The following is a 9,529-nucleotide window of genomic DNA, read 5'->3' as shown; positions in this document are numbered from 1 at the left end:
AATTAGATCCAGCATAAAATGCTTGCCTAAATCCAATCTAAATCAGAAAACGATCCAATTTAGTAAATCTAAATCCGATTTAAATGCACAATTGGATCTTGGTATAAGAGTCTGAATAGGGAAAAAGAACATGTATGATTCAAAATCGGATATCCGATCCGTTCCCACCCTAACCGCCCGCAGGAGAAGGGTCGTGGAATGAGAAGCCATTTGTCCTAGTCCTTCCTTCCACCCAACGTCCAACCTCACGTACCCTATCTTTTCATTCTCCACATTCTTCTTCTTCTTCTTCTTCTTCTTCTTCTATTTATGCTCCTCCTCCCTCATTCCCTCCCACTCACTCTTTTCTCATCCTCCCTTCTTCCTGCTCTCTTTCTTCGTCCCTCTCCAGCTTCACTTCTCCTGCTTTCTTTCCTCTTCTCTTCTCCTTTTCGGAGTCTCGAAACGTGAAAAAGGATACTTTTTTTCTCTGCTAGCAGAACGCGCCTGTCCCATGGAAGTTTCGGACTCTCTCAGGTCGGTGCTTGACCATTTACTCAAGGACTCCTCGCCATGCATATCCTTCCTTCCCGATGATCTTCTTGCTCGCTCTGATTCCCATCAGGAGGAGAGGGTAGAAGTCGAAGGCCTCATAGATTTCCCGGTATTCGAATCGGAAGCGACGGTATTGGACGATCTCCGGTTTGATCTCGACGATCTTCTGGGAAAGTCTTCTTATTCTGAGGGCTCGGCCTCAGGATCGCAAGTTCTCGACGCGAAAATGCAGAGATCGGACGATTCCTCCCGGGAATCTTGCGGTCTGCAGTATTCGATATCGTGTGCGGAAATGATGGAGCCAAAAACCGAGATTTTCGAAATAGATCGATTCCTCGCTCGATCTAGCTTCGACTCGCCAATCTGCGAGCAAAAGAACGTCTTTCCGACCTCCTTTGGCGCCGATTCTCTCCGATTCAACGGCGAAAGATCGTCGATCCTCAATGCGATCGTAGCTACTGCTCCTCCTCCTCCGCCAGGCGATGCGGCCAAGCGCCTCCGACCTCCGGCGCTGAGCTTACTCCCCGTCCGTCCTCTGCCGGAGTTCGGCGGGGAGGAGGAGCCGCAGAGGCATTATCGGGGGGTGAGGCGACGGCCGTGGGGGAAGTTCGCGGCGGAGATCCGTGACTCGACGCGGCAGAGCACCAGGGTGTGGCTGGGAACGTTCGACACCGCAGCGGAGGCGGCCCGGGCGTACGACCGGGCGGCCTTCGAGATGAGGGGGGCCAAGGCCATCCTCAACTTCCCGCTCGAGGCCGGCCGCTGCCAGGCGCCCAGCGAGGGTGGGGCCGGACGGAAGAGGAAGAAGGACGGGAACGACGCGGCGGAGGCCCAACCGGTAGCGTGGAAGAAGGAGCGCCAGCCGACGGAGGGCGGCAACTCGAAGGCTGACGTCACGGAGACCGCGCCTCTCACACCGTCCATCTGGTCGAGCGTTACGGAGCTCAATGGGATCTTCACCGTTCCTCCGTTGTCTCCGTTGTCGCCGCACCCCTTCTTGGGATATCCGGAGCTTCTGGCGAGTTGAGGTTTAGCAATCCGGTCCCTCCGTCATCCACCGGGAAACTTTTCCGGTGATGGAATATCTGAGATATTCCAGAACGAATGACCAAACTAACTAACCCAATAGTTCTATGCAGAAATGGAATGTGTTCATTTGTGAGCTCGACAAAAAAAATCAGCTTGGAATTAATTCTGTTATGCTTACACTTAGCCCCGGATCATGAGCTGTAGAATTTCTTCAGGCTTCTTTAATCTCGGAAACTGTTTCGGACAAAGAGAGAAGAACATAATATATATTTAAAGTGAAATTGAAATACGTCTCATCAATATCATAATTCTTCGAAACTAAGCCAAATAAAGAAATGCTAAAAAAATTTCAAGCCATGATCGACTGTTTGATCTTATGACCAGGCTTGACGTTCTGACGAAAAAGAAATGCCGGAGAGGTTGAGTGTAATAATCGAGAAGTTTAACCATTTTCTTTGACTAGGCGATAATTGGAAATTAAACTCCTAAAATTTTTTGCACATACTGCTGCCTTTCTCTCTCACAGGATACCATCTTCGCTGTTCAATTATTATCATTGGTATTACTTGATTGATCCTCACAATTTCTCAAGAGATTGTGATTGTAATTGTGTAGTCATCTTTTTTTTTTTATGACGAGCAACCTGCTTTGGAACCGAAACTTAATTCAATTAAGCCTCCTCTTAGATAAGATAGTAAACCTCGAATAATGAGTGACCTAGCTCCCAAAAGACACTTACCAGACAAGCCACCGGTATGATCCCAAGAAGAATTGATCTTAGGTAAATGAGGTTCAACCATCTTACCAAGCACCGCCCTAACCACTGTGCGACTCAAGGGAGGCTCAGTGAAACAATATCATAGTATTGCTAACCATCGCCGGGGTCACCCCATGACCACCCAGGTCAGGTGGTTGTGAAAGCGTTGAGATGAAGGTGCGAGATTGAACCCTAGTGGTGCACGTGTATGTCCCTAGCTTTCGAAAGTCGGCCACGTAAGACTGGGTGGTCATGGGCCCCACCTAGAGTTTGCCTCGAGATGAAGGCAGGTCCATTAAGCGACCCGGTTCTCGGCAAGAGTTGTTCATTATTTAAAAAAAAAATCATAGTGTTACTAAAGGTTTAGAGAGAGAGAGAGAGAGAGAGGTGTGCAGGTTTAATTTGCAATTACGCTTTTTCATTAGAAACTCGTCTCCCCAAAAAGTGCAGAACCCACACCTTTTCACCTTTTTTCCAAATATTTTCACTTTTTTTCCTGAGACAATTTGTCACCCAAACAGGTCAAATCTTTTAGGTGGCTTCATGGAAAAGGTGTCTGGTTTCGCGCCATTACGCAAACGGGGCCCTGTTTCCTAGTAGAGAGTTTCTCAATAATGTAATTATTGTGCACCAGCTGGTGTATAGGTGGGGGTGCGACCCTTGTGGGACCCGTACAACGAAATCAGGTGGACCCCATCTCTTTGACAAACTTTCCACGTACATCTGCCTTGTGCTAACGCACATGCAATGGAAAGTTCCAACTTCCAACTCCCAACTTAATAATTCCCACTTGCTTTCTTTTGGATAATGATTCACGACAATAGCTGATTTGGAAAAGTACGCTATGGAAAAAGTAGAAAAGCAACCTAAAAGTAGGATTGATAGAGGTATAGGGATGCAAACGGTTCAGATCCAGAACAGCTAAACACATGGAAGAGTCGGATCCGGAACTGCAAAATCTTACAAAACCTCCATCCTGGATCCGACCCATTTGCATCTCTAGGTACGGATTTGGATCATATTTTGACCCAAAATAGACCCATTTAGCTAAAATTGCTATGCCCCTTGGAGACCCAATTAGGTAAAATAGCCAGATTCTAGTTGGAACATTCGTCTAGCGTCCATTTTTACACGCATAAATTTGGATCCTGGCAGTGCTGTTGATGTCTGACCTCCTAATAGGGTTCAGCCTACCTGATCAGCCGCAGATTTTGCCTGGGTTCGGTTCGGATTTGCATTGTGTTGAGCCACAACAATATGTGAGCCCAAATTAAACAGCCTTGTATAATATAAAGAGCGTACAAAACTATGCAATTTTAAATAAATACATACAAAATACTCACTTGGATCCATTGTTAGTGGTTCCAGGTGCAGGTATACTCATTGGTTAAGTGCAAAATAGTTGGACCCAGTGCCCAGAGAATATGGGTCCGACCCAATTCAGATTTCTTTAGTGTTGACAGAGGGCCAACACTGTCAAATCTAGTGTTTCAAATTTCAAGCTTGGGTCTATTGTAAAGAAGCTTCCAAAATCATGTCAAAAGCTCTTGAAACACAGCCATTGTAGTAACAGCCCCCTGTTTTCTGCCCTGACACCATTATAGGGGAGGACCATCAGGTGGGTCCGGTAAACTTGAGTTTAGATCAGTTTATCCCCATAGCTAAACTCTTCTTTAGACACTAATATATAGAGAGAGAGAACCATTTACGGCAGCCAACCCAAAAACGGGGGGGGGGGGCGTTGTGTTGCTTTTCCCAAATCTGACTAGGCAGATAAGTTCTAGATGATCAATTTGTTAGGAAACGACACTTGGTTCATGTTTTTTTTATTAAAAAGCATATATTTATGATATTTATAAAAAATTTATACCATTGATTTTCAAACATTGAATATTTATGATATTTATAAAAAATTTATACCATTGATTTTCAAACATTACAAAAAACTACCTGCCCATCGGAATCAAATGATGCAAGAGTCCCATTCCTATAAATGCAAACATGTAAAATACCACTTAACTACCAGATTCGATAAAACTAGGGGTGGCAAAATCTAACACGACCCGCCAACCCGCTTCTTAGCCGGGTTTGGGTTTGGCTTAAATGGGTTCGTGTCGTAAATGGGTCAACCCGCCTAACCTGTTTATTAAACGGGTCAGGTTTGTGTTAGGTGCATGCCAACCCGCCAACCCAGCTGACCCGTCTAATAAATGGGTTAGGCGGATGGGTCAACCTGTTTACCTGAACCCGATCTGCCAACCCGCCTTCCAACCCGTTTACCCGACCCTGACCCACCCGCCAACCCATTTACCTGAACCCGACCCGCCAACTCACCCATTTACCCGACCCGACCCGTTTATTAAATGGGCCGGGTTCGTGTTTGCCACAGCTGACCCGTGTAATAAATGGGTCGGGTTCGTGTTGAGGTATGCTGACCCGCCGACACGACCCACCAACCCGGATTGCCACCCCAAGATAAAACACAGAAAGAACCATTCAAAAGCCCCAGGGGCAGCAGTAGGTACTGATAGGTGTGTGCACCTACTCTCAACTATATATGAGGAGGGAGTAGCTGCCTACGGCAACCTACCATGAGCAAAGGGGGGTTTTTGAGTTGTTTTTCTTAAATCTGACTATGCAGGTGTCTTCGACCTGATCGATTTGCTAGGAAACATGATATTGTTCGTTGTACATGCTCTTTCTTGTGCGAACGTTGGATCTTACCGTACAGATGGTTTACCATGATTTATTATGATGCTAGTAGGTTTGGTAATTTCTAATATATCATAAAATTCAAGTTTCAAGATTGTGAAAAATCAATTTCTCACAATTCATGAAGATGAAAATGTTTTTTTTTAGTATTTTCATGGAGAAACTACCCCTGGCATGGTTGGCATTCTCGAAACTCTGTTTCGGATCGGCCACATCCAGCCTGGTAACTTGGATGAGCAATGATTTTTATATATTTTATTAAAAATAAATTATAAAAATTCAATTTATAATAAAAAAATACGTGTATTATTACTGAAATTAACATATAAGTGTGTTTAACAATCCTCTCAAAATTTTTATATAATAATAATAATATAACTTTATAAAATTATAGAAGTGTCTATGTATGTGTGTATATATATATCTGTTTTAAAAAATTTATTTTTATGTGTAAAACCTTGTGTTTCTTTATTTTTCTGAGGTATTTTGATATAAAAAATCTCGAGAAAATGGGAATTTTTAAAAATGTAATAAGAAATTCACAGTCCAATAACTGTCGTTTTTAAACTTGGGTCAAACACATATTTAGCAAAGCTCTGTTTAAAACGCGGTTTTCTGTTAAACTTTGGAAATGGGAGAAGAAAAAAGAAACTGTGTCCTTTTTCTTTTCCAAAAAATCGGCAAAAAAAAACTCATTATTGTGAAAACATGTTTATAACCAATGTTATCAGTTAGGGGTGGCAAAACCTGACACGACCCACCAACCCGCCTCTTAGGCGGGTTCGGGTTGGGCTTAAGCCAACCCATTTAATAAACGGGTCGACCCGCCTGACCTTTTTATTAAACAGGTCGAGTTCGGGTTGGGGGTATGCCAACCCGGCTGACCCTTTTAATAAACGGGTTAGGCGGGTGGGTCAACCTGACCCGTCAACCCGACCCACCAACCTTACCCGCGAACCTGAGAACCCGTTTACCCAACCCAACCCATTTATTAAATGGGTTGGTGGGTCGTGTCGGGTTACCCGTTTATTAAACGGGCCGGGTTCGTGTTTGCCACAGCCGACCCGTTTAATAAACGGGCTGGGTTCGGGTTGAGGTATGCTGACCCGCCAACCCGACACGATTGCCACCCCTATTGTCAGCATCGGCCTGTACACATGACAGAATTTCAATACGCTTCACCCTGAATTGGCTATTTTTTAAATAAATGCCAAAAATACTAAAAATGTATTTTTTATTATTATTTTAATATTATTCTAATAGTTTTAACGGTTACACTTGACACAATATTTTTATTATTGTTTTCTTGCCGGTACAGAACTATTCAGCTGCCTATCCGTATCGACCTATACAGCTGAATCGGTGACCCAACGATTCAGGGCGGATGCTATACTGATGACAACATTGTTTATAACACAAAAAAATCTATTTACTTACTTTTATGACAAGGAACCCTTTCCAAGGTGAGAGAAAAGCTGGGGTGGAGCACCACACGGCCACCCTGCCTTATGTGACCCACCTCTAAAAGTTATGAACACACCCGTGCGCACCAATGGTGTTTGATGCACAAAGAATCCCATTTACATAGAACTCAAACTTCTTTTTTTTTTTTTTTGACACAGAACGCTGGGGTCAAACAGACAGACCCTACCAGATATACAACCATACCATTTGGTGTTCGAACTTGCAACGTCCCAACACAAGGTGACGTGAACTAACTGCTCATGCCAAACAAGCTGAGCCCCGGTTGGTATAGAACATTGTTTAGTTGAAGGTTTTGTATGATGTATGTTTTATTTGGAGCTCAGTTTGGATCCTTATCAATTATAGAGGTCAAACTTTGTATCAAAAAATAATTGGATGTGGCGTTTGGCTCAAAAACTGATTCTTGAATTTCGATCCGCTAGTTCCTGTGACATAACTTGATTTTGGAGAGAAATCTAACTTATATTTCCGTTTTCTTGGCCCTGTTTGATAAAATTAAAACCGAATTGTGATTTTCGCTTAAATCACTTTTTATTACGCCTGTTTTTTGTGTTTTTTCTTTTGAAAACTAATTTAACGGACTTTTTGTGTGGAAAAAGACGTTTTTTTAATACGAAAAAGGAGCGGCTGAGGGAGAAGACTCGTGGAAGCAAGCCCATCTCTTTGCCTTTTCCCTTCCAGAGTCTCTCAGAGACAGGCCTCCACACTTGCCGCGATGGTTCCGCCCGCCTCCCTCTTCGAACCTCTCTCTTTCGTCTTCATCGTCCTTCCCTCCTCCCCTCTTATACCGCCCGCCCTCTCACTCCCTCTATCTCACTCTCCTTCTCCTGGTTTTTTGTTTTTTACTTTGATTGCTGAGGAGAGTCTCGAATGGAAGCGTTGGGTTCGGATGTTGTGGTGCTCCAGAAGATCAACGACCACTTGCTCGGAGACCCTTCGTCGTCGTCGTCTTCGTCTCTCGAGGCCTTCCTAGAGGGCCTCCTGCTTCCCTGCGCCGGCGAGCCCGATGTTAAAGGAACAAGAGGGATCGATTTCCCTGGGATCGATTCGGTGCAGACGAAGATCTTCGTCGCCGGCGCTCCCGAGACGAAAGGAGGTGTGTTCCTTCAGGGACAGCAGAGTTTTCCGGGGAATTTCAACGTTCCCCCTCAAGAATCTCGTGTTTTTCGGGGTTCAGATTGGAGATTGAAAGATTCTGGCGATCTCGTGCGAGAATCCGGCGGTTTTCCCGGCTGGCGTTCCGAGCCGAAGACCGAGATTATCGACGGTTTCTTGCAAGATCCTTGTCGCTTCTCATACTCAACGGCCGACTCGGCGTTTCGCGAGCAAAAAGTCGGAGTCTTGAGCTCCGACCACGGCGGATTCCTCGTGCCTCCTCAATCGATGGAAGAGAAACTGCCGTTCGTCGACCGGAACATGGCCACCGCCCCGCCGGGATCTTCTTCTCTTCCTCCCACGGGAGCCAGAGGAGGCGGAAAACGACGCCGGCCTGCGCCGTTGAGCCTAAGCATCCCTTCACCGTCTCCGGTGCCTCTAGATCCCGCCGGCGAGAACGAGGCCGATGTGCGGCACTACCGGGGCGTGAGGCGCCGGCCGTGGGGGAAGTTCGCGGCCGAAATCCGGGACCCGGCGAAGCAGGGCGCCAGGGTTTGGCTGGGGACGTACGACACGGCGATCGAGGCTGCACGGCCGTACGATCGGGCGGCCTTCGAGATGAGGGGGAGCAAGGCCATCCTCAACTTCCCTCTAGAGGCCGGGAGCGATTGGCAGCTGAGCGAGGCCCGAATCAGCCGGAAGAGGAAGAACGCAGGCCAGCCCGAGCGGGAGCCGGAGCCGGAGCCGATGCCGGTGGCCGAAAAGGAGGAGGAGAGCGGAGCAGCGGCGGCGCCGCTGACGCCGACGATATGGTCGAGCGTCTCAGATCTCAAGGGCATCTTCAACGTCCCTCCGCTCTCTCCTGTCTCGCCTCACCCTCCCTTCGGCTACCCGCAGCTTCTGGTCAGCTAGGTTTTCCGGCCTGTGGATGGACGGAATCCTCGGGGGATTTCCGGCGAAGGCGTTCCCTCCCTCGAGCGTTTGAATTCGCGTAGGGACTAAAGTACCCCGGCTGTTTCTTGGAAACGACTACGGAGGTGTTCTACGTAACTAGGGTTGTTCTTTCATGGGGCTGTAGGGTAGGATTAAATTTGTCTTTGTTTGTCTTCTTAGGGTTGGTTTAGTCAATTCTCCTATGGATTACAGGATAAGCTTGGCCTTTGGCTTTTTGCTAGTTGCTACTGGGGGTACGTGAGGTTGTAAATATCTGAGTGGTTCCGGTCTTTATTTCTTATTTCCATTTACGTTCTTTGATTATTTATTTATTTATTATTTGTTTTGTTTTCGAAGCAGATGGACCTACAATACATCCCTCTGTCTGTTATTTAATTGAGAGATCCCATGTGCAATTACAGTTGATGCGAAAATGATATATAATTATTACAGTATCAATTGTCTCAAAAAGTTTATTTTCTTAATCCGAATGAAAAATTGGAGGTATGTTTGTAAAAATGCGATTGAATTGGTGACCTCATAAAGTTGCAAACTGTTCGGATATGGGTTGGTAATTTTGTAAAATTTGGCTGTTCCGGATCCAAACCCAATGGACTCCTCAGTGTATTTTCTGATCCAAATACTTATTTCATAAAATTTAAATCACATAAATTGGAACAAAGATTAAACTAATATTTTGTTGATCGCTTTAAATGGCTTCTTTCCAAGAAGGTCAGGTTCCGGGAGGTCCTTGGTCATTAGGTAGATGACATATGCCTTAGCCGACTTGTTTGACTCACCTTGGTCTTGGCAGAAACGTAACAATCATGGCTAAGTGAAGTCACACTAAGTTGAGCTACCCCCGATCGAGTTTGGCTCATCGAGTCAAGCAGGCTATGGTTTTTTAGACTGGGCTCACTTGGTTAATCAAATATTTTGAACTTCTAGATCGTTATAATGCTGTCCCACGTTTTGTGGCTCGTT

General features: G+C 45.6%; 2 protein-coding genes across 3 annotated transcripts; both read left to right on the top strand.

The window, feature by feature from the left end:
- The first annotated feature begins 359 nt into the window (after positions 1-359).
- Positions 360-1,849, top strand: LOC149813915 (ethylene-responsive transcription factor ERF104-like). 2 transcript variants are annotated; one of them, XM_089992034.1, is made up of 2 exons: positions 405-516; positions 605-1,829. In XM_089992034.1, the coding sequence occupies exon 2, from the start codon at positions 761-763 to the stop codon at positions 1,559-1,561; it is 801 nt and encodes a 266-aa protein (XP_089848160.1). In that variant the 5' UTR covers positions 405-516; positions 605-760; the 3' UTR covers positions 1,562-1,829. The 2 variants fall into 2 exon arrangements, with proteins under 2 accessions (XP_089848159.1, XP_089848160.1); XM_089992033.1 differs by having other exon boundaries at positions 360-1,849.
- A 5,294-nt stretch (positions 1,850-7,143) lies between these two features.
- LOC149813914 (uncharacterized) lies at positions 7,144-8,896 on the top strand. The gene has a single exon (XM_089991531.1). It carries the CDS (start codon positions 7,388-7,390, stop codon positions 8,522-8,524), a length of 1,137 nt encoding a protein of 378 aa, XP_089847657.1. The 5' UTR covers positions 7,144-7,387; the 3' UTR covers positions 8,525-8,896.
- Positions 8,897-9,529: the final 633 nt, after the last annotated feature.

This window comes from Nuphar pumila, chromosome 16 (genome assembly GCF_984573655.1).
Source record: "Nuphar pumila chromosome 16, dmNupPumi1.hap1.1, whole genome shotgun sequence".
NCBI classification, from domain to species: Eukaryota; Viridiplantae; Streptophyta; class Magnoliopsida; order Nymphaeales; family Nymphaeaceae; genus Nuphar; species Nuphar pumila.
The sequence above is the reverse complement of the archived record's forward strand: the minus strand, read 5'-3'. Positions and strand labels throughout refer to the sequence as shown.